This window comes from Miniopterus natalensis, chromosome 5, assembly GCF_054644295.1.
Source record: "Miniopterus natalensis isolate mMinNat1 chromosome 5, mMinNat1.hap1, whole genome shotgun sequence".
Classification (NCBI taxonomy): domain Eukaryota; kingdom Metazoa; phylum Chordata; class Mammalia; order Chiroptera; family Miniopteridae; genus Miniopterus; species Miniopterus natalensis.
The window spans coordinates 81,559,798-81,583,925 of NC_142085.1; the positions used below are offsets into that span (position 1 = coordinate 81,559,798).

Genomic DNA, 24,128 nt, shown 5'->3' on the forward strand with positions numbered 1-24,128 from the left:
CCTTTTACCAGCCTTTTGTGAACAGCTCGGGATACAGGAGAATCAAGTTTCTGAAATTAAAAAAAAAAAAAAAGTATATAGTCCAAGAAGTCGTGCTTCTTCCTGCCGCTGACTGTTTACGCGAGGGAAGTCGGCGGGGGCCCCCCAGAGGTCGCTGGTGGCGCAAGAACCGAGGCCAGATTGCAGAGAAAGGGGGAAGGAAAAAAACACCCACAAAGTTTCTTCCTTGTTGCGAGTGATCGCCGCGCCCCCCGCCCCTCCCCGGGCAGAGGCAGTAACGTGACACCCGAGAGAAACCCGGAGCCCCGAGCGGAGGGCGGGAGGGCGGAGGGCGGAGAGAGGGCTGCGGGAGCCGGAGGAGAAAGGGGAGGGGAAGGAGGAGAGCCCCTGGCGAGGAGGTGGAGCGAGGGGCTGGTGTCCGCCTCCCGTGCCTCCCTGCCGTTTTTTAGAGGAGCCTGAACCGGGACAAAACACGCCGAGACCGACAGACACAAAGCCGGGGGGTCCACGCTGGCGCTGGAGGCGAGCCCCGGCGGCCGCGAGCGAGCCCGAGGCGCGGCGGGGCGCGGGGCAAGGGGGCGCTAGCGGGCCGGGCGCGGGCAGCGCCCCCGAGCCGGGGCCGGGCACCTCGGCCGCTCGGGCCGCGGCGGCGGGGACCATGCCGGGGAAAGTCTCCTGAGCCCGGCAACTTCGGCCCCTCCCCGCCCCCACCCGGGCTGCCCTGCGCGCGGCCCTGCCCATGTGCAGCCGGCCGGCCGGGCTCTCCTCCTCGCAGGCGGATGGGTGACCTTTTCCTGGCACCGGCAGACTGCGCGAGGCGGCGGGGCCGGCGATGAAGAAGCAGCAGCAGCAGCATCCCGGCGGCGGCGCGGATCCCTGGCCGCATGGGGCCCCTCTGGGGGGCGCCCCTCCTGGCCCGGGCGGCTGGAAGCGCCGGGTCTCCCAGCTTCCTTTCCTGCGCTTCTCCCTCCGGGACTACGGTTTCTGCATGGCCACCCTGCTGGTGTTCTGCTTGGGCTCCCTCTTCTATCAGCTCAGCGGGGGACCCCCTCGCTTCCTGCTCGACCTGCGGCAGTACTTGGGTAAGGATCGGAGGCCAGCACGGGGGTGGCGCCAGCCGCGCGAAGTTGTGCTGGGGGTGGGGGTGGGGGCCCGGGGGCGCGCCGGGACTTTGGGTGCTCTCCACTGCGCGCCGCCGCCAAGGCTCTCCAGGTGGGACGCCCGGGAGCATGGGCGCAGCGGCCCGGGGCGCCTGCTCGCTCCTGCGTGGCTGCCTGTCTGGGTTGACGGGCCCGGCAGGTACCCCAGGGCGGGGCCCGCATACCTTCCCCCGCCTCCGCCACCGCATCTGGGCGGAGGGCAGGCGTGTTTTGTGGGTGTGTACGAGTGAGTGAGTCCCGGCGGTGTGGGGAGAGGCGAGGGGAAGGCACGACCGGTGCCTGGCATTGTCGTGACCGTAGTCCTATCCTGCCCAGCGCTCCAGGTGGTGCGGGTGGGTTTAGCTCCTCTCCATGGTGGGTTCTGCGAATTCCGCGCGCAAGTTCTTCTCCTGCCGCTGGTCTGGGTGACCCAGGGGCAGTTTTCAGGCTCCGCGCTGTCCCTGAGCTGGCTTGTCCTCTGGCAGCGCCGGCTCACCCCGTGGCCCGCCGCGAGTGGGACCTGGGGAGCGGGCTGTGCCCCGAGGTCCGGGGCTGTCCGACGGGGCGGGCCGGCCAGGCCAGCAGTGCCGCCTGCTTTGACCCTACGATCCTCTGCGCCGCGTGTGTTTCAAGCCTGAACTTTTGTGTGTGGGGGGTTGTGCTTGGCTTATTAGGAGGGAGGCTGGCTTTAAAAAATTTTTTTTATTAGCAGAGGTAAGGAAGGAGTTGTGCAGAGAGAGAAAAGAGCGGCTCCAGAGAGAGGGCGTGGCCCGCAGCACCCTGTCGGGGCGCTGGAAGCGAGCGGTGCCAGGGCCGGGCCAGCGCACAGCCAGGTCCCCGTTGCGACGCTGGCTCGCGCGCTCTGGCCAAGGAAGGATGCAAATCTCTCGCAAGTCTGTGGCCAGAAGAGGGCTGCGGGGAAGAGGGGAGAGGCAGGTAGGGCTCCCGCTTCTTGCAGACGTGCAAGGTGATAAGCCGGAGCCACCGGCAAACATCCGGCGTCTGCCTGACGCGGGCCGGTGCGCAAAGGGAAACCGCTGAAGGGATGACCCGGGCAGGCTGCAGGCTGCCACACTTGCCCACCAAAGTCCCTGGGTCGCAGGAGTCACGAGTCCGGATAGCACACGGTTTTCGAAGGAAAAAACCACTTCAGCGAAGTGACACGTGTTCGTGCTTTTTGAAATGTAAAAGCAGATACTGTTCTTTCCATGTAGACGATCAGATTTTAAAAGTGACACTTCAGTTTCTGTAGGAACTTTGGGGAACTGTGGTTTTGTGAGGTGCTTTAGGGAAAATTAAAGGGAAATATTGCCCAAGTAGATTTCCAAAGTACAATCTTGAGCATCTGGGTTTTTAGAGATATGGGGCAATATGCTCATTTATTAAGGAGTCAGATCTCTTCTTCCCTTGAGTTCTGTGCTTTGGAGTCTCAGCATCACAGGCTCTCAGACACCTGCTAGTGCCACAAAGGTGACTATTTTTTACCACCACCAACAATCACTGTCAACTGGCTTTGGGAAGTAACTGCCTTAGAAGCTCAGGGGTCTTTCTCCGTAAAATCTGAAAATGAATTATTTGTACAAGTTCCTTTTAGGCAAAACATGGAGGTCAGTGGTGTAGGGAAAATATAGGGGATTGGGAAGGAAGGCATCTGTGTTTAGTGTCCCCAACAGCACTTTTGGGCAGGGTACCCAACCTTCACAGGCCTCAGGTTTTTTAAGTAAAATTAGGTGCTGGACTAGACTGTCTCACGCCTCCATTGAGCTCCTATTTTAGGTTGTGGTTCTTATACCCTTCTTGGGGATGGACAAATCTGGGAGGAGGAAGGAACAGAGGCACCATTGAGGGTAAAGTCAGGAAACTTCAATATCTATCACATTAATCTTTTGAAAATTCAAATACATGTGGCATCCAGAATTTAGTGCTTTCATTATATATTTCAAAAAATGAGCCCTGATAAACTTCAGCTCAGTGGTAGAAGGGTGAAACCACAGCATTCACTCAGGGAAGTAGGAAGAACTGAAGGATTGAACGTTGCTCTTCCTATGAACTGGTCATTAAATTTCTGACTAACATATGGGTTGAAATAATGACATCATTGTGAATTGAAAATAGGATGCCCTTGGCCACATTTGGCCCTTGTTGCCTTTTTATATAAATATAATGCTTTTCAGGAAAGGTGGGCTTGTGCTCTTTAAGAGGCTCTAAAATATATCCTTAATAATATAAGGCCAGGGTATCTGCAGAATTAGTTTCTCCTTGTTTCCTTACTGATTTGCTGAAGGACACACAGCAAGTAAGGCCAGACCTGAACCCGAATCTGATTCAGGTGTTCACTGTGTAACACTATGAATGGTTTAAGAGATAAAATGGAAATACTACCAAGATGCAAGTGGGACCCTAAAGACCTGACTGGCAAAAATGGTCATATTTATTCACATAATTTCACTTTCCTTGTCTTGATATTTTTACTAAGTATCTTGAAGGACCAGCAGAAGAGAAATAATCCAAGCAGCTGGTCAGCTTAAACTCCACCTTCCTGTATTAATCTCCACCATGCTGCCTCCAGGTACCAGGGAACTCGACACCCCAGAGCCACACACCTGGAGGTGATGTGAATTGGAATCAAAATTCTTGGTCTTTCTCTCTTTCTTTAGCAATTGTTCTTTGTCTAGGCCCGCGGTTCTCAATGTGTGGTCCCTGGGCCTGCAGCATCAGCATTACCTGGGAGCTTGTTGCAAATGCACATTCTCAGGTCTCATCCCAGGCCTAGGGAATGAAAGAGCCTGGGTGTGGGACCCAGCAATCTGTGTTTTAGCAAATCTTCCAGGTGATTCTGATGCCAGCTCAAGTTCAAGAACCGTTGCTTTAAAGTATTGCTTCCAAGAAGCTTCCTGTGTATTTGAGAGAAAGAGAGGAGATAAAAGAGAGAAGAGATTTATAAATTATTTTAAAGGTGATGCACGTGGTTTTAAAAGAATTTTAAATGCATTTTATAAATGCATCTGCTTTGCTGCTTAAGCCCCATTGTTTCAAAGAAAGGACTAGCTAACAGCTGCAGCCCCAGCTGGCTTTAGACTTTCTGAAGTTGGGGTGAAGCAGGGCAACCAGAAAGTGCAGTGTGAGGAAAGGAGGGAGAGGGGTCGATAATGATGCTTTCTCTTCCTGCAGGAGCCAGGGTCAGACAGTCCCTCCTTTCTAGTCAGTTTGGGAAAGGCAAAGTCTGTTCTCCTTAAAGACACTTTCTGCTGCAACAAATTGGCAAATGGAAAGTAAGGGGGGGGGAGGACAATTATGCAGGGATAGCTGTTGTCCTGACTTCTTCCTCCTTGAAATGGGTGGAGAGAGGACCCAACCGATCACCGTGGTAAATGGATAAATATAGCCAATCGCTAAGCTTGGAAACCATAGTCTTTTCAATTCAGTGGAATCATTTCACTTTTTTTTGAAGCAGCATTCAGACTGATTTGCTATGGAAAACAAGCAGAAAATAGAATCTCCCCCAGAAATTAGGTTATGTTGTAGCCTCTGCCAGTAGTAGCCTCATTCCTTATGAGCTGTGGAAATATCAAAACCTTGGAATAATATTCCTTACACTGATGTAAACGGAATGAGCCAGATGGCTTAGTACTGATCTTATACAACCAGCAAACTCTAATGATTTACCACCAAGCCTTGGATATGTGATTTAGCCTTTATGGGAATTAAATTTGTTGGATTGATCTCAAGTTCATGTGCTTTCCTTTCCATTTTTAATTTATACCACTTTAAATGGAGGCATGCTACTTTAGTTTTCAGAATTGCCAATCTTTATATACGTATATTCAAAATGAGCATGACAATTTTGAGTCCAAAAAATGAGAGAAAAAAAGATGCAGCTATCGAATTTAAAATTCTCTATGTTTAAATGAATTTAAAGGAAAATACGAAAACAGACATCCAGACCTTAACAAAATAGTTTCTCTGAAGCTTAAAAGCCAAATTTGGTTTTTCTTCTGTATATCACGTATGATTTAAACATAGTGCACCAGGCCCCCGACAGCAATCTAGGAAATGAATGCATAAAATATGATGTTATCAATAGAAATTGTTGACATAAAAAGAAAATGACACTCTTGTTCATAGCTGCAAATTTATCTTATAGGGTTGGTTGGGGACACAGTAGCACTGTATTAGAGGAAGACAGAAAATGGCATTCGACTGTGGCAGTCTGTTCCACAAACACACAGAATGAATGGTGAAAAGCATTCTGCCTGGTAAACTATTTTTAATGTAGACTAGCCTCAGTATGAATTGTTTAAAAATACATATAAATATGTATTATCTGGATGCTGTCTTTCTCCAAATTCCCTGTCACCAAGCCAGGTTCAAAACACTAGCCGGTTTTGTATTTGAGAAACTGCAATAAAGGCGCTCAAGTTTTTTGAGTCCCAAGAGAAATAGTATCTTTTGCTTCCCCAAAGGGAAGCTGCAGGACAGGAACAGTAGCTTGCGTGGCAGCAATACTCAAGGGAACAGGAAGGCATCTTGTTTGATGGATTATAGCCACTAAAATTATTAGGAGTTATAACTTACATTTTTTTTTTTTTTGGAATGAAGTAAGATTTGACTACAAATTTTGCCTTACCTATATTTATTTTTATTATAGAAACTCAACTTTAAGCAAATAGTGATAGACATAAACTCCTTTAGGTATCAGAAACGAGGGCAGAAACACTAATATTTCACCAGAAATTATTCTTTGCAGAAGTCAAGAGTGTGCGAGAAAATTCCAAATGAAGCACATTTCAGTATATGCTATTAATGTTCAAGCAGCTTGAGATATAATTCACAGAGCGCACAATTGACCCATTTAAAGTTTCAACAGCGTAATAGTTTTCAATAGTTGTTTTCGGTAAACTCACAGATAAGTGCAGCTATAGCCAATTTTAGAACATTGCCATTGCCACAGGGAGGAACCTGGGACCCTCTGGCTATCACCTCACTGTTCCTCCTTCCCCACTCGGCCCCAAGTGGTTACTAATGTACTTTCTGTCTGTGTAGATTTGTCTGGTCATAGAAATGGAATCATGTATGTGGTCGTTCGTGAATCGCTTCTTTCCCTTAGCATATGGTTTTCAAGGTCCACCCATGTTGTAGCAGGGATCAGTACTTTGTTGTTTTTAAGGCTGAATAATATTCCGTCGTATGGATTTTGTTTGTTCATCCATTGCTGGACATTTCTATCTTTCAGCTATTGTGAATAGTGCTGCTATGAACATTTCTGTACTAGGTTTTGTTTGAATACCCATTTTCAGCTCTTTTGGGTGTATACCTAGCAGTGGAATTGCTGGGCCACGTGCTAATGCTGTGGCTGCTCCATTGTACGTCCCACCAGCGATGTATGAGGCTCCCAGTTTCTCCACATCTTCACCAGCAGGGGCTACTTTCCACTATTCTGAGTACAGCCGCCCTAATGGTTGTGAACCGCTTGGTACCGTACGCGGTTCGGTTTGCACTTCCCTCACCACTCGTCATGCTGAGCATCTTTCCATGTGCTGTTGACCATTTGTAGATCTTCTTTGGAAAAGTGTCTATTTGCATTCTTTGCCCATTTGTGAATTGGGTGGTTGTCTTTTTTGTTTTGTTTTAAGTGTTCTTTATATATTCTGGATCCTAGACTCTTATCAGGTATATGATTTTGCTATTTATTTTAAAGTTGCAAATGATGAGCCTGGTTGAAACACAATACTGTTATGTACTGCTCTGTATGTCATAGGTAAGCACCTTCTCAAGGCGCAAGAAATTCATTTTATACTTCAGTCACTTTCAAAGTGCTAAGTAGAGTGTCTGGGTATATAGTAAAACCTAAGTAAATTCCTAAGAATTGATTGAAAACAAGATCCTCTTCTAAAGAATCCTGGGGGTCTTTTGTACAGTTATGGATTACTTCAAATATTAAACACTTTGGCTGTCTGCATTTAGCTCTGGCATATGATAATTCATGGGTAGCTAGCACTTATCCATTTTACAGATGTCACAAAGATTCCTGTGACTTGGATGTGGAATATAAGTGGAGCTAATTTTGAACAACAGATTATGGTGCAGTGGAGGGGAGTATTTGTCTTTGCACTTGCTCACTAGAATGGAGCTGATGAGCTCAGCAGGGGGAACATTTAGGTACATCATGTTCCTTACACAATGCACGACAAGGCTACCAAGGAAATCTTGAGTATTCTCATACAATTGCAGTTCATACACAATTTATTTTTTATTCACATTGTGGTTTAATAAACAGGACAAATATGTAAGAAAAATATTTCCTATCTATGTTTCTTTTTAATAAAATAACATGAGTTTCAGGAGTAAATGTTTTCCTTAAGTGTTAGAACTTTTCAGTAGGTTTTAAAAATATATATTATCAAAATATTAAAATAAGTACAGCCAGTTCCATGCTGCTTGGTAGAACTTCAATTTGAATAATTTGTAACACTCTCATATTAAAAATTACCAGGGAGCCACTTAGCTGTTTAGTGTTCAGGGTATGCTGTACCCCTTGGGCTGCCTGGTTTTATATATTATCTGTAATTTCCCTAAGGTAGCCACCAGCTCATTTTTCTTGCCTCAGCTCACTGCCTGCCTTTGCTCCTGCTATTGCTTCTATGTTGATGGTTTAGGAAGCTCATATTCCCATGATGATCTCTGAACTCCTGTAGTATTTATTATATGATCATTCCTGAAGTTTTGACATTCTCCTTTGTCTTGTGATAATTTGTGGGCAAGCTCCTTGAAAGGGGGAAACTTATTCAGTGCTTCCCATCTCTCCTCGACGCCTCTCCTGGGTGCTCTGCACAGGCCTGCAGGAAGTGTCTGTTGAGTCCATCCACTATTCAGAAAGCGGACTGTTCTTTGCTAGGGTTCCTTAGCCTGCTTCCTTTGGCCACTATTTTAAGTAGAGAACGTGGGGAGGGGTGCCAGGCAAGTTGACTCAAGCTCAGTTGATGTCTATAGCCCACCTCTTCAGGCTCTAAGAAAAGGCATTAAAACCACCCTGACACATAATTTTATAAACATTGCCTTCTGTGCATGGGGATCATGGTCCACCTCTTACCTATAGGGATTCTGAGGTGCATTTGTAGGGCTCTCCCTGTAATTAAGAATGTCTGAGGTCAGTCTAGAGATTTGGCTGCATTCAACTGGCATGCAAAATATTGGTTTCTTGTCATTTTCTTGAGCCCCGGAGCAGTTGTCTTGGGAGTTTGCAGAGTAGCAGTTTATTTCTCTTTCTAGGTCAGTATCTTCCTAAGGTAGTGATTTGTGTTAAATTAGCTAGGACATTTCCACCATGACTCCGAGTCTTTAAGGAGGTGAGACCATAAGATGATGTGGTTTTTGAAATAGCGACTGAATGGGCTTTAACGTAGAATTGCAAAGTGATAGACTGTATAATTAGGGCTCAGTGCACAAACCCATTCACCCTATTTTGAGGAAAGATATTGAAATAACCTTAAGCCATGGCTTTAAGTAATTCTTACTCCATTCATTGATGGATGACTTAAATAACCATTTACATTTAACCAAACTGCATTTCTGGGAACACCATTGATTTTTTTCAAGTTCAGTGAATATGACTTTCATAGACTTGAAACTAAAAATGGAAGCATTCAGAAACGTATAAATCCCTCTGTTCAGAATCATTCAGCGAATGTTCATTGAAGGCGTTCTGTGGGCCAGAAGCATCAGACATTTGAGTGTATTTCAGAGCAGAGATCTTGGTATGAACCATTGTGTTATTAGCTGGGAGTATTTGGGCAACTTTCCTGATTTCTCTGAACCTCAGGTATTTTGATCTACACCAGTGATTTTCAACATTTTTTATCTCATAGCACACATAAACTAATTACTAAAATTCTGCAGCACACCAAAAAAAATATATATATATTTTTGCTGATTTGACAAAAAATTGGTATAATTTTGATTCATTCACATTGGACAGCTATTGTTGTGCTGGCTGGTGTCATTTTTTAAATTTGACAACCTGAGGGAAAAGAGGTCCATGCCCCTGACTAAGTAGTCAGGTACTGCATGTTTTAAACACTGTTGCAGCACACTGCTGAAAGTCCCTGATGTACCCAATGGGATTAATAATTGCTATTTATAGGATACCTCCCAACCCCAAGGCCTGGCATTTGTAGTCAACAAATGTCAGTTTTCTCACCTTCTTCTTTGCTTCTCTCAGACTCCCTCTTCTTCTAGCACACTACCCATGTGCACATGCACACACATGCATGCACACTCATACAAACACACATGTGAGCGGAGTATGCAGATTCACTCGTGGCTCCGCGTCTATTGAAAGAACCATTGTGACCAAGAAAAATGAAGTTACTAAGGTGGTGTTTCTGTGGCTTACCTTGTCGCTCTCATCCTCAGACTGACAAGGGCTCTCCGACAGCTGACGAGCTGCAGCCACGTGCCCCGTTGATTATATGCACGCGAACCTTCCCGCTTCTAACCCTCCCTTCTGCTTCCTGGAAACGGCCTTTAAAGAACACACTCTTTACCCAGCCCACTTTCCTCTGTTTGGAATTTATCCACACCTTTCCCCCCTGCATTCACAAAATAAAAGAGCTGTGCCAAGGGGGTGTGGTGCAGCTTACTCTCTGGGGTCATCTGCTGTTCTAGGGCTGGGATGGTGACCCAAAGGTCACTCCTTTTCACACAGTCAGAATGCCAGGCATGCACTGCGACTGCTTCAAGAGCGTCTCCCACCTGTGATGGAATTACCACGCCCAGCGTACGGCCGCTTGCTTCTCTCTGTTTCCACTGGAAGTCAGGGCAACCCAAGAAGTAGATCCTGTCTTTGTCAAGAAGCTGGTGAACTTGCTTCTGTTTTTCATCTTCCGCTTCTTCATGTGGCCTTGACCTGCCCTGCCTCTGATAGGTGTTGGGGCGAGTGAGAGCCACAAGGCCATTACCATCCATTGTAGCTGGTCGGTCACCCAGTTCCTTGAGAAGATGAAAGCAAACGTGATTTCTACATTATTTAATGGCAAGTTAAATTTTGTCTAGGAAAACCACGGCCTTGTAATGTCAGCACAGAACTTTGTGCTTTGACATGAAGCTGTTTGACATGAACGCCTTCCCACTGGGCGGGCAGAACTGTCTGTCAAAGCCGTGCGGGTTGATGGAAGGGGCACTGGACCTGGGTCTGCAGCGAGTCCCCAAAGAGTTCAGTGGTCAGTGCTGTTAAAAGTCACATGGGCCTCCTAGGCTTCAGTTTCTTCACGTCTAAAATGAAGTTTGATTAGGTCCATGATTCTCGATTGTTTTTCTTTCCTAGGAACCCATCAGCAGCAGTATTTCCACATGGCCTTGATAGTCCATCTGGGAACATGTCCCAGTACCAGGAAAGAGAGAGTGGGATGGTTGGGGTTCTTCCAGAAGTTCTCTAGGTGATTTCTATATGCAGCCCCAGGGATGGTGCCTCTTTTCTCTTCAGCATCACTGAATGAGATGCTACCTAAGGTTCCATCTACTCTTAAAATCACGTGTTGAAAGAGATAAGAAACCACTTAACTGTAGCAACTGAAAACATAAGGCTATTTCCTTAGGAGCCAAATGCTTATTGAAAAGATTGCAAGAGTCAAGTGACTAAGGCAAGCTGAATACGCAAAAGCATTTTAGGTCGATATTTTCAGTTTTAATCAGTGTTGTCCCCCCCGCCCCCCACCCCGCATCACCAGTTTGCCTCAGCCTATCCGGGCAATAAGGGGAGAATCTTGCCCCAGAAACTGTGGGAAGCGAATGTCCCAAGGAAGGCAGAGAGAGGAGGCAGAGTAAGACTTGACTTTCTAGAATTCAGATCTACCAATGTGATAGGAGGAAAGAAGGCAAACAAGGAGGGATTAGTAGCTTGTGTGGTTCAAAGCGGATCCTCACGGCCTCGGCCCAGCTGCCTGCTACTGCTCACCCTCCCGTGGTGATGCTGAGGGAGTTCATGACCGGGTGGCGAGCTGCCTCTTCGTAGCTTCCAGCTACTTCTGCTCATTCGTCTTCTGGGAGCTACGTAGAATAGTCTATTGGATTTCGTCATCTTTCAAAGGATGGATGATGGGAAGATTATTGTCATGTGTGTCTCCCCCCCCCCAGGCCATAAGTCTTGTCCAGATAAATAGGTCTATCTTCCAGCAGTTCCTCATCTGAAATCAGCTGCAGACACACAAAGCACAAACTATAAAGGCAAAAAACAACATTCAGGTGAAACCTTCTGAATAATAACACCCCATCAACAAAGCAAGAGTGACCCAGGTTGGGGACAAATGTTTCTCTTGGAAATGGGATTAATCTGCAGGTAGATCAGCAAATCAGTACGAAAAAGAGACTTCACGAGATACTTGGGCAAAGAAATGAGCAGGCAATTCACAGAGGAAACGCAAGTGGCCGTATGAAATGACTCTCATTCCCTTCACCGGCCTGAGGAACGGAGGGGTTTGCCAGTTCCCGCTGTTGAAGGGCCTGCTTTGTGGGGAGGAGTCGCTATCCGAAGTGACTGTCTTGGAAACTGTCTTCTTTTGAGAATGACTGCCACGTCCATCACTGTCCTATAGTTATGACAGATGAATGACTCAGCTTTCAGGTCCGAAATATAAAGTCTTGCTGAATTCTTGGGGCCACACTTGTATTGCGTGGTCTGCCTACTGAGATGCCCTTCTGGACACTCAACCCCAGCCAGCCAGCCGCACACACTGAGCAGCAAACAGTCCCCTGATGCCTGCCCCGCTCCCTAGTTCCTGAGAAGCACAGGGAAGGAGGAACTGGCATGGTGCTTAGACTGCAGTCTTATCTTGCCTGGAAGTATTTTCTCAAGATCTAAGAAAACAAGGAACTGACTCATCTGGTTGGAGTTTTCTAGAAGTGCGATTGCAGATTTCTTGTGATTTCATTGTGCTGGAGTGTCAGAATTCATCCAACGATGTGCCAGAAAATGCGTGTACAATCACATGCAGATTAGGACACTTTAGGAGGAAGTTATTTTTACCACAGTGAGGAAGGAAACAAAGTGACGATTGGCACAGGCTGATGCGGGGCTGAGGAAGGAGTGAGGTGCCTGAGCACCGCGGCTTGGGCACGCTCGCATCCCTGGTCTTGCCCGACTGTCCTGGGGACTGTGGTGTGGTCCCCCCTCAGGAGGTCGATCAGGAGTTCCTGTGTGAAGACCTGCCCCGAGGAGCGGAATGTGGACGTGGTTCTGTGTGGTGCCCATTTAAGCAGCGTGGGGTTAACACTGGTCACTCCTGCAAATGTGTCCTGTGTCCCGCAGATCAGCTCTGTAGAGGCTGCTCTCCAGCTGAGGTCTGTGTAACACACGGAGGTGAAAACGGAAGACAGGATTCTAGAAAGCTACATAAATATAAAAAACAAATGGCACAGTGTCTTTAGTTTGCTTTAGCAGATGACAGGATGGAGGCCGTATTATTTTCTTTGCGTGTGTTTTTCCTGACTCCTAAGGTGGCTCTTGTTTGCTTGCGCAGCAGAGATCCAAGGCCTTACGGCGTCTGCAGTGTTTGTGGTTATGTTCTAGTCCCGCTGCGAGGGGAAGCGGTTCCCAGAAATTAAAGGGAGGGAGAAGGAAATATTTGTCAGCATCTGTAACCTCTCTCTTTTTATTGCCCCTTTCACCTGGGCAAAAGGATTTCTAGAGCTATGATCTAGGGAGAACATTTTGAGTCTCATTGCTTTAGAGCTTGATGGTGAACTTTTCAGTGCGTTTGGGCAATGCTTTATTCTAGTATTCCTGTGTTTGTGCTCCCGTTTCTCATGGCGGGGGAGAGGTCTGTGGGTTCTGTGTGCTTGTGTCTCGAAACGCACACAGTTACAATGGTGTCGCTCTCTTTCTGACCCGCACTCTGGCCTGGAGAGTGTGTGCGTAGGCATGTTGTTAGCTTGGTGGGGAAAACATACTAGAACCCCCTTTGGTTTCTGGGTGGGTTTCTGTCCTTGTGTTTTGTTTCTTTTATGGCATCATGCATTGCTGTTTCAAAATATAGCCCCCTTTGGCCAGATTTTTCCTGGCTATCCTGTGGGAACGATAGGCGACTTTTTGTTAATTTCAGAGTAAGTGTTGCCCGCAAGGCTTGCACTTCATTGAAGTTTCACATCAGTGAGACTTAAAGACTCAGAAAACATATGTTTTCCTATTGCTTTCATATGCCCACCCTCCTTCACATGTGGCTTGGCAGTCACCCTCTCTGTCATCTCTTCCATCTATTCAGGTTCATTCCGTCAACAAACGTTCATCAACTCCGGCTATGTGCTGGGTGCTAGAGATAGTGTGACTTAATCTGTAGGCTTTTATCTGGCTGTGACTTATAGCGCTTTAGCTTTCAGCTTCTCTGTACCAGCTCATCTCAAAGTCAATGTGCATTCAGATCACCAGGGAATTTGTTAAACTGTAGATTTAGGTGAGGTAGGTCTGGGATGGGTGGGGCCTGAGATCCTGTATTTTCAACAAGCTCCCAGGTGTGATCAGTGCCCCCGTTGGAGGACCACACTTTCAGTAGCAAGGGTCTGTTCTGCAGCATTTCTGGGAAGCCATGAATACTTGTAAATGGACAAATGAGTCAGGGTTCAGCCTAGCTCATTAAAGACCTGTGCTGTTAAACATTTTATACATTTCTTTTTTAGTAGAATTTTCATTCACCAATTTGATTGTTTGAATTTAAGAACATTATATATTTTTTCAAGTGAGAATCACATATTTGCCTGACTCAAGTTTAGAAATGGCTGTTTTTATTCATTTCCGCAGGTCACATTATTGAAATTCAGGCTGTTTGGAGATTTGTGAACATACAAATTTTGATCTAATGTCAAGTTCGTCAGTAAGGGTGGGAAGTAAAACCATTGGTCTTGGGTGTGAAGTGTCTTCACATAGTTACTGCAGATCGTCGCACTGTTTTAAATTTTGATGTTGAGGCACAGTATCAGAATTCATTGCCAGGTGTCCCCCTATTATCCGAATGCTGAGGGTAAAATTTTCTTATGGTCAGAGCAAATAATTGGATGCAAATAGAGCAAATAATTAGAAAGACTTGGTATAATGCTCTAAAAACACCATTTTAAGAAATGATGAAAATCGTTAATACATGCTCACTGTAGAAAGCATGGAGGTGTTTAAAGGACTCTGAGTTGCTCAGTGGGCGGGTGGGGTGGGGAGGGCTTCTGCACCCAGTCTGGGCCCCCCTTTTCTTTTTGCCCCTACCGTGTGAAAGCGCATTTCCACAAAAGTACTGAAGTATTTTTCTAACTCTTTTACCGAGAACTCTCAAAGTCGTTTTCATCTTGATAAAGTAAGTTTGACAGAAAAAGCAACTTAACTCTTACCCTGAAGGTATTTAGTATAATACGGGCCCGTCAGTTCGCCTCCTTGCTGACATTTTCCTGTTATGATAGCGGCCTACATGCTGATGGCTCATTTTCTCTGATTAGCTGAAATGGGACGTAAAATCCCCACTGCGTTTTTATTAGGGTAGGAAACAACATATCTTAAATTGATGCTCATTTATTCAGTAACTTTGATCGTGCCATTCTGTCATAGATTAAGTTGGCATTCAGGCTAATTTCTTGCTGTTTTAAAATTGACTGTTCACTGAGTTATCTCAGGGTAGTTGTTGTTTCTGTAGCTTTATGGGAGGTTCTCAAAGTGCCTCCACTTATGTCTCACTTAAGTCCCGTGAGCTGGGGCTGTTGAGCTACCATTCTGAGTATAACTTTTCCTAAAGCAGTTCAGTCCTCCCTTCCCTTCTGGGACACATCCAGCCTACCCAGGTTGCCACCTGTTCTGGGAGGTTTCAAGCAAAATGGCCTAATTATTTTGTTTTGGTTTTAACCAGAAATAGGGTCCTAAATCTTCAATTTCGTTAAAACACAGTTGGAGGAGCCGGGTCTAGGTCATTAAAAAAGAATTGAACTGTGCTATGATGGGAGTGGGAGGGTAGGTAGTCTTTGAAATGACTGTTTGGCCCCTTGAATTTCAGGACATCTGTTTAGAGAAGAGGTGAAGGGTAAAACACACTCAGATAGCTGCTCCATGCCCTGAGTGAGCCTGTCTGAACTGGCCTCGGGTCTGGCACTTACTGGACAATATATGTTTATTAAGGTAATTATGACATGTACTTGGAGTAGAGAGTTTTTGTAGCTGCACATTAAATATATATCTGAATTATCTGGAAGCCAAAGCACAAGTGGAGTGAAACGTGTCATGTTATTATCTAATGTAAGAAGTGTACCTGTTCATTGGGAAAGGCAGCCTGTCTTTTCCTACCTCCAAATTATGGGAGAAATCTAGTTAATCTTAGAGTATTATAATGGACAATATCTTCTGCAGTGGTTTTTTCTTTCTGTTTCTCCCCCCCCCCCCAGAAAAATGAAATGTTTTCGTGGGGCTGGGCCAGACATTGGCCCTTTATAAAAGTAAAAAGCATAATATCAAATCACAGCTCAGCGATGGCATTTCCCTGGGAGCTGAGCTGTTACAGTTTGGGCGTTTGCTTTTCAGTGGGTTTCGGTGTTCAGAAAATGCGTATTGAGCACGGCCCTGTTGTTTCTCTCAAGTATCAGTTTCTTCGGCTTTATTTTTGGCTGGCACCAGAGAGCAGCCGGTTGAGTGATGTTAAGTGCTGAGGTGTAGAAATTCAGTGTGGGTGAAGAGTTTGCATGTGGATGGTGGGTGACTAAGCAGCAGGAGCGGTGTTCGGGCTCATTCACCTCCCCGGCTGGGCAGGCTGCTGGGATCCTCCGGGCCTGGTGGAGGCCTAGCCTTGGATGGGATCCTCCTGGACTCTGCGTGTTTCCTGATCAGCAAGACGTGCGCTCTGGCAGCTGAGATTGGGCCAGAGTCTTTCTCAGAGGCAGAAGTTCTGAATAAACATATTTTGAATGCCTTAACAGCTGACCTCTTAGAGGACTTTCTAAAAAACATCTAACATACTTTCACTTGTCAGTGAGAGAATGGAATTCATTCTACTGGCTTTTCTTCAACAACTTTAAAAATTATTATTATTATGGTTCTTGACCCCCTTTTTCAGTTCAGTATGTTAGTATTTACATATTTTAGGCATTCTTGGTATATGATCTCACAAAAACTTATGCGAAACTTCAAAAAAATCATAGAAAAGGGATATTTTGAAATCAGTTATAAATTAGGTTATAAAATAGGACTTATGTTTCTTTCCGTATCTTTTAATTTCACTTAAATATATGTGGATTAGGAAATGGTCAATTTTTTCATGTCTGGAATAAGATGACATGTGCATTAAGAGTCCAGTTTATTTTTCAAGTGTAAATGAAGTAAATGGAAACAGCAGAAGACTTTTGTTTTGTTTTGTTATTATTATTATTTTTTAACATATATCTTTATTGATTTCAGAGAGAGGAAGGGAGAGGGAGAGAGAGACAGAAACATCACTGATGAGAGAGAGTCATTAATTGGCTGCCTCCTGCGTGCCCCCCACTGGGGATGGAGCCCACAACCAGAAGACTGTTTGAAGGTGAGAGTAAATCTGAGAATTTGCGCCAAATGCCAGGTGCCAGGTTCTATGGCATCTCAAGTGGGTTTTGTATACCTTTGGGCACTGTGCACACAGGCTTTCTGGGGGGAATGGAGCCGGGATTGTTGGGGAGAGTCAAATTCTCAATGACCGGCTGCCCAGTTATTCCTTTCTAACATTGATCGCCCTGAGAACCGATCCCGCGGCTCTCCTTTCCCACCACTGCCCCCGCACTTTGCAAAGTTTTACCTGAATCTTACTCAGCAGGTGTCAGACACCTCCAGGTGCTGAAGAAAGAATCTAAAAGCCTGGTGTTGAGAAAGCACATGACCATTGAAGGTAATAAACCCCTTTGCAAGTCAGGGGGTTTCAGTTCTTTGCTTTTAACCAAAGTGAAGGAGTTCAAGTTATCAAGGAATCAAGTTATTCAAGGAATCAAGTTATCTCCTCACATAGATGATCAGCTGATCACTACAGATTTAGAAAGATGTGAAAAAAGTGAGTGACATTGCATAATACAACTACTGCAATTCTCACCTACTAATTTATGTCAAGAAGGTTTATTAGTATTCATATTTATTAAAATAAAGACTAGGAATACAATTGAAATAAGGAAAATTCAGTTATAGATACGGTAAGTGGTTAAACGGCAGCCCTGTTCATCTCATCAACATTACTAATTCAATTCACAACATATATTTTAAGCCCTTGGAGCATTATGTATGGTCACAGGAAAATTTAAAAAAATGAATTTAATTTACTTACATATTTTTGGGGTACAAAATGGAGTAGAGTGATCAAAAATATTCTCAAACATAAAAATATATTCTGTTGCCCTGCTGGGCGTGGCTCAGCGGTTGAGCGTCAACCTAGGATCCAGGCGATCAGGGTTCGATTCCTGGTCAGGGCAGATGCCCGGGTTGCAGGCTCCATCCCCAATGACTCTCTCATCATTGGTGTTTCTATCTCTCTCTCCCTCTGCTGCCCTCTCTCTGAAATCAATAAAGATATATAAAAAAAAGGAAAAAAATATATATATTCTGTTAGAACAAAAGTCTGGGGGGAGGTGGAATAAAAATACAAATTACTAGAGGAAAATGAATGAATGTAAGAAAGCCTGGCTTTTCCTCCCTCCGCCCCTTCTTTCCCTCATAATGGACTTGCCTCTAACAAGGATGTTCCAATACTAAGGCCTTTTTTTAAGGGAAAAAATAAACAATTATGCATTAAAAATGTCCAATCAGTGCACTGTTCCCTAATGTGAGAGGTTGTAGGAGGAAGGGGGAGTTTGAGTGGAAAGAGACAGTGATCTTAACTAATTTCAGCTAAGTAGCTTACCTTTGCAGATTTTATGAAAACATGTGACTAAGTGTGTTTATTGCTAGTAAGTTTATTTATGCAAGTAAGGGCTCCTGATGTATAAGCCTCAATAACTTCGCTGTGAATCTACCTCTGTGTGTGGGTATGTGATGTATGCACCCATACACAAGGACACCCACACACTCCTGTGTCCCAACTTTAGTTGATTTTAACTTTATATGAAACAAATTTTTATATTCACAGTGGCAGGTATCATATTCCTTGTGTGTGTGTGTATGCTGTTGGATATATGTATAAAAATTACATAATTGTTTTATTTTAAAATACTGATATATATCTTGCTGGAAATTACACCCCTTGCAGCTTTTTAAACATATGGTGAAAAATTCTGGATGTTAACTTAAAATGTGCTAGGACATACAACTTTCTCAAAATTCTTGTGGGGTTATTATGTGAACACAAAAGTTTGGCGCCCATCACAGTATAGAATAGCCCTAGTTGTTCCAACATGTGGAATTTGGTCAAGAGAGCACATAGTGGACCATCATAGGTGGAAATGGGCCCTATGGTGGGTTCAGAGATTTCTGATGGAGGAAACTGTCCTGTTCACCAGAGGCTATTACAGGTCTTGGGACCTGAGAGCCTGACTGCACATTGAAAAATGTCCTTGCCAGGGAGGCGTGGACAACCAGTTTCCTCCATGGATCTTCCCTCCCTCCCCTTACTGCTTCTGTACTTCTCTCCCCCTCCCCAACCTGTCATTGTTCTGAGTTAACACCCTCAATTAAGAACAAGAAATTAAACAATGCAAGTTTCTATCAGCAAGGTTGTTGGATCTCATCGGGAGCATCTTAATGCTAAGTACTTCCAACCTTGACATTCCCTCGCCCATCCCTTCACTTAGCAAATAGAAGGCAGTTTGGTTGCCAGTTCTTAGTGGCAGCAGGGATTATAAATGGCACGTCACTTCTTTTTTCATTGTCACAGTAAAAAACATGTTCCACTTTGGTGGTGGCGGCAGGAAGAACTTAATGTGGTTCCACCAGTATTTATGGGATGTTATTTCACTGTGCCATGCATCTTATTTCAATTATGCTTATGAATTCCTTGATGACAAGGCAGGGACTATGCCTCACACATCTTTTCTGATTCGTCACAGCATCTGGTGCCATCTTAGTACTTAGCAGGCAAAATGCAACACAGATTGAATTAAATAGGAATCTGTTGAAATGAAATTGTACTGATATATTCATTTATTCAAAAATATTTATTGAGCCTGGCCAGTGTGGTTTAGTGGCTGAGCATTGACCCATGAACCAAGAGGTCCCTGGTTTGATTCCACGTCAGGGCACATGCCCGGGCTGCAGGCTCGATCCACAGTCGGGGGCTTGCAGGAGGTAGTGGATCGATGATTCTCATCATTGATATTTCTATCTCTCCCTCTCCCTTTCTCTCTCTAAAAAATAAATAAAAATATATTTAAAAATATTTATTGAACACTTATAGTCTAGTGAAAGAAATTCTCATGTTAATTGGTTGCCTTCTTTGGGCTTAGTCACTATGTCATTTATTTTATTTGGTTGGTACAAAATCCTGAGTTATTAGTACTCCAGTTTACTGGTGGACAAGTGAGGCTTAGAGATGTTAACTAATTTGCTGGGTAAGTGGAGATGTAGGATTTGAACCCAGGCAGTATTAGTCCAGACCACACACTACTCCATTGTCAGTTCTTGGCAGTGAGAGGTAGTTGATCATAATTTTCACCATGTTGGAAAGGAACCCCAAATATGGGAACTCTTTTTATGATGTCACAATTAATTATTTACACTTGATAAAATATGGACTTTACACTTGGATTTCTTGGAGAATAAGACATACATCTCTAATTGCCTCGCCTCCCCCCTTTTTTTAAACTTGGAGGAACTCTGAGCTAAAAATTTTGTTATTTATACTTTCTTTTCTGCATTTTTAAAGGATACGTCAGTTTTAGAGAATGGTTCTTGTTTGTTTTGGCTGAATTACAGGGCAAATTTACTTCATCTCAAAGAAACAAACAAAATGACAAATCTTCCCTTCAAACGCCAACATGATACCCTTCTGGGCTGGAGCAGTTGTGACATTTATGTTCTCATTTTGGTTCTCATTCAGGCATTTAGTGAATCTTTTTCCAAATTTTTAAAAAATAGGGCCATGAGCTTACACTGTACAATGCATTCAACCTTTTTTTCTCGGCATAAGTGTTTGCGGTGGATTTTTGAGGGTGGGAATGTGGTCAGTGATGTAAGTGAGAATTTCAGGGACTTGGAAATAGAGCCGTCTGCTGTGACTACCAGTTTTGTGCAGAATCACCCAGTTCTCTGCACGTGGTTCATTTTAAAGTAAAACCTGTATTTTAAGGAGATACAGGAGTTGGTGTTGAGCATTTTAAAAAGAGATAGAGACATACTTGTAAAAAAAGGGCAGTGTAAAACCTTAGTCATCGGCAACACCAGTTATTGGAACATCAGCTCCAAGGAACAGTGTTTTCTAGAAAGTGAAGGTTTGTACCTTTAGCCGTCACATTCCCCCTTTCATTCAACTATTTTCATTGGAAATCTCTATAAAACATTACACATTCTTTTCTTCTCAAATGCAACTGTTACTCACTGTTTGATTTTTTTTGAATGGCGCACAATCCTTCTAAGGCATCATGTGGGGAGTGGTGGCTATGACTCAGTTGTGTTCTCTGTTCTGGTTGGGGGGTAGGGTTGGCTGCTCTCACCGTACCTGCCCTGGGTCTGCTTTGCTTGGTGAATTCGGGTCTGTCTGTATAGTTTTGCCACCTCCTGTCTGTTTCCTGCTCTCAGGTGGCTGGCAGTAACAGCTCCTCTCCTTCTGCTTACTTGGTGCTTTTAATAGGCAGTGACTTTAGACAACAGGTAACAGAACTTGCTGGAGTTGTTTGTAAAACGAGGGGGACTAGCTCCCAACAGAGCTCAAATGCACGCTTGGATGATGTCCCCTTGTGAGCAGAGTGTGGCCTCTCTTTCAGCCCTGCCCCCTCCTCCCAGGCCACCTCATGCAGGACACACAGGTCTGGGCAGGAGTCCCACCCAGTGCAGGGTGGGGCCTGGAAGGAGGGTCATCACAGGGTCACAGGTTTGAGTCCTGAGCTTTCAAAGTCCGTCTGTTGCGCCTGTGGTCTGCAGGCACATAAGACATCATCCCTGACCTTGTGTTGACTTAGAGACCAAAACCCAAGGCTTTGGGGCAACTTGCTGAGGATTATAAAGCCAGAACGTGGTGGGGCAGGGCCTTGAGCCAGAGCATTTGTGTTCTCCGACATCGCCCAAGGCTTGTCCACTCCATCCCTTCTAAAAAGCATTGGCCACATCATATCTGCTGCTCTCTTCTCTCTGTTCTGTCCCCTGGGGGGTGCAGCAGCCAGCCCCTCGGCCCTGTCGTAAGGCCCTGCCCAGCCTCCTGGGCTGCAGCTCACAGCTCTGGCCGTCCTTACCAGCTGTGGCGCCACTGGGGGACTTCTCTCTTTCCTTCTGAACGACTACGCTTTCACTTTACCAAAGAATGTTCTTTGTGGAACATATTTTTTTTTCAGCCACAAAATGCTACCTAAAACCTCCTGGAAAATTCCTCATTGCTTCAGAAACAGCACTGTACTCAGTTGACTCAGCACTTTTTGTCTAATTTTCAAGTATGGATTTCAGACACTCTTCGTCTCATTGAGGAAATAAAATAAAGACATGAAGTGAAGCATTACGTAATATTAAAATACCATCACAACTCTTTCAAAGGACACTTTTAGAGATTGAAGTTGTTTTCAAGGAAATCTCCACATTATTTCCTTGCCCAGGTTCCTCACTGGACGTTTGCAAGGCCATCTCAACTCTGTAGGGGAGGCACGATCGAAGGAAAATGCTGACATTTGGAGAAACTGGCAGGGGCTGGGGGTTCAGATTCTGGCCCTGCCTCTGTTTCTGCCACCGTCGCCGGGAAATAACAATTTCCAGACAGCCCCCTCTGGGAGAGATTGTGCAAACCAAATGAGATGCAAATAGTACATGGGAAAGCTCTTGGAAAGTGAAGAAGTTTAAGGAGCTCTAGAAATCATCACTCCTGGAAAAGTGAGAGTGAAAAAAGGTGATAGATTGTGGAGAAGAGACGAGACAAAGGAAAAGGGATTCGGACTTCCCGGGGCAGGGTGTGCGTTGTGGGGTGGTAACTAGGAACGCAGGGTAGGTGGGGTTGGTTAGGAAAGCCTGTTATGCAGACTGAAGTTGTCCCTGGTGATACGTGCTCAAGTTTTAAGCAGCCTCACAGAGAGTATTTTTCCCCTGTAGTCTGGCCCATAGAAACCTGTTCCCTAAAGAAGCAGAACTACTATTACTTTTAACAATTCTTCCTTGTTTAGAGAAATTATTTCTCACAGCTGCCAAATGGTCCTGGTATCTTAGCTCTAACACTTACATGCAAAATCAGAGCTTCTTCAAGTTTTAGAGCTGGAACAGGCCATAGAGATTGTCTTGTCCAGTGATTCTCAGCTCCCAGTGCACTCAGCAGGGTGCAGAGAGTACGTGGGGGAGAGGAAGACTGGGGACCTTCGAAAAGCCACACATTCCCTTCTAACCTAGTCTCTACTCACTCCGCCATCATTGCCCTGGTGAGGTCACTCTGCCCAGTGGGAGTGTGTCGTGTGCCTAGGAGGTTGGGGACAGAAACATGTTACATTACAGATCCAGCCCAAGCCCACACTCTATAGATGAAGACAGTGAGGCTGCCAGGTTCGCTAACTCCTTCGAAGTCACACGACCTGGCTACGAGCCAGGCTGCGGATGATCCATCCACTGCTCTTTCTTCACAAGTTTTTCCTAAATGCCAGCGATTTCTGTATTACTTCCAAAATTCATGCACACCAGACACCCCCATCTGCCATCAAAGAAATCATATTTTTAAATGCAGACCGACTTTATATGTAAATAACTTATAAAAGAGGCTTTGTGTCACTATTCTATATGGAAATATAAGAACCAGTTTCACTGCTATGAAACAAGGTAACGCTAAGAGTGAATGCCATGAAAAGATACATTACATTTTAACTAGATAAAGTTACCCGTTCAAGGTTCTGAGCCTGAGGCTTTCCCTTTGCTCAAAAGAGAGATTATCCAGTTATAAAAATGCTGAAGATACATTAGCCCCAATCTGTGCCTTTCCTTTTTTATGCAATCAGAAAGCTTGAAAGAGAATTGTGAAGGAAATAACATTATCCCTATTAAGTCTAGTTAGTGTTTGCTGAGCCACACATCATCTAAATTCTCTCTAGTTCCGCCAGTGAGTGGTCTGTGCCCCAGACATTAGGTGCTGTCCCCCGAAATGGAGGGCCATATCAAGCAAATCATAGCTTGGTTTGTATCCTGCTAGTTACAAGATCGTGGACTTAGTTGCGATCGGAGTATGCCATTGGAAAAGAGAGCAAGTGAGTATGTATTTTGGCTGTTTATATTGTGTGTGTGTCCACTGACACCACTGGAAAACTCAAAGCACAATGCATGCTCCATAGTGGGAGCCCAGTAATTATCTGTGAATGCATGAACGGGAAGTGATAGTGTTATCATGTCAGATAGAATCAACAGATCGTGGCAACAGCAAGTGGCCGTATTTCATCCAGTCCCCTTGAAGTATCTCCGCAGTGGACGTGCCCTGTAGAAGACCCAGCAAGAGCAGAGTGCGGCCGTGAATCTTTAACTTTCCGTGAGGCTCACGCGTCTCAGCGTTAAGGAGACTCGGGCCATTAGCTTTCATAGCCCCGCACACTCCCCTGCGTGTTATCTCCGAGAGGCAGGGTGCGTTGTGAGGACCACAGCAGCGGGGACCCAGATTTGAATCCTGATTTTACTACCTAATACTTCGATGATTTGGAGTGAACTACATAATCTGCTTACGGGACTCCTCAGCTCTAAAAATGAGGATTATAATGCCTATCTCAAAAGTGGTCATGAAGATTCAGTGAGACAATGCATCTGAAAATCACTTTTTAAATACTAAAGTACTATACTCATTTGTCTTTATTGAAATTATGTACTATTTAAATGACCAATAAACTGCCATTTATACCAAAGAGATGGACAATATGGCATTCTTATTATTT

General features: G+C 44.9%; 1 protein-coding gene across 3 annotated transcripts in view; it reads left to right on the top strand.

Annotated features, from left to right (window-relative positions):
- The first annotated feature begins 647 nt into the window (after positions 1-647).
- The window catches only part of UST (uronyl 2-sulfotransferase), a 237,259-nt gene continuing 213,778 nt past the window's right edge, over positions 648-24,128 (top strand). For all 3 annotated transcript variants that reach the window (XM_016223922.2, XM_016223923.2, XM_016223924.2), the window contains exon 1: positions 648-1,082. In XM_016223922.2, coding sequence (XP_016079408.2) covers positions 833-1,082 — 250 coding nt within the window. In that variant the 5' untranslated portion in view covers positions 648-832. The remainder of the gene's footprint in view (positions 1,083-24,128) is intronic.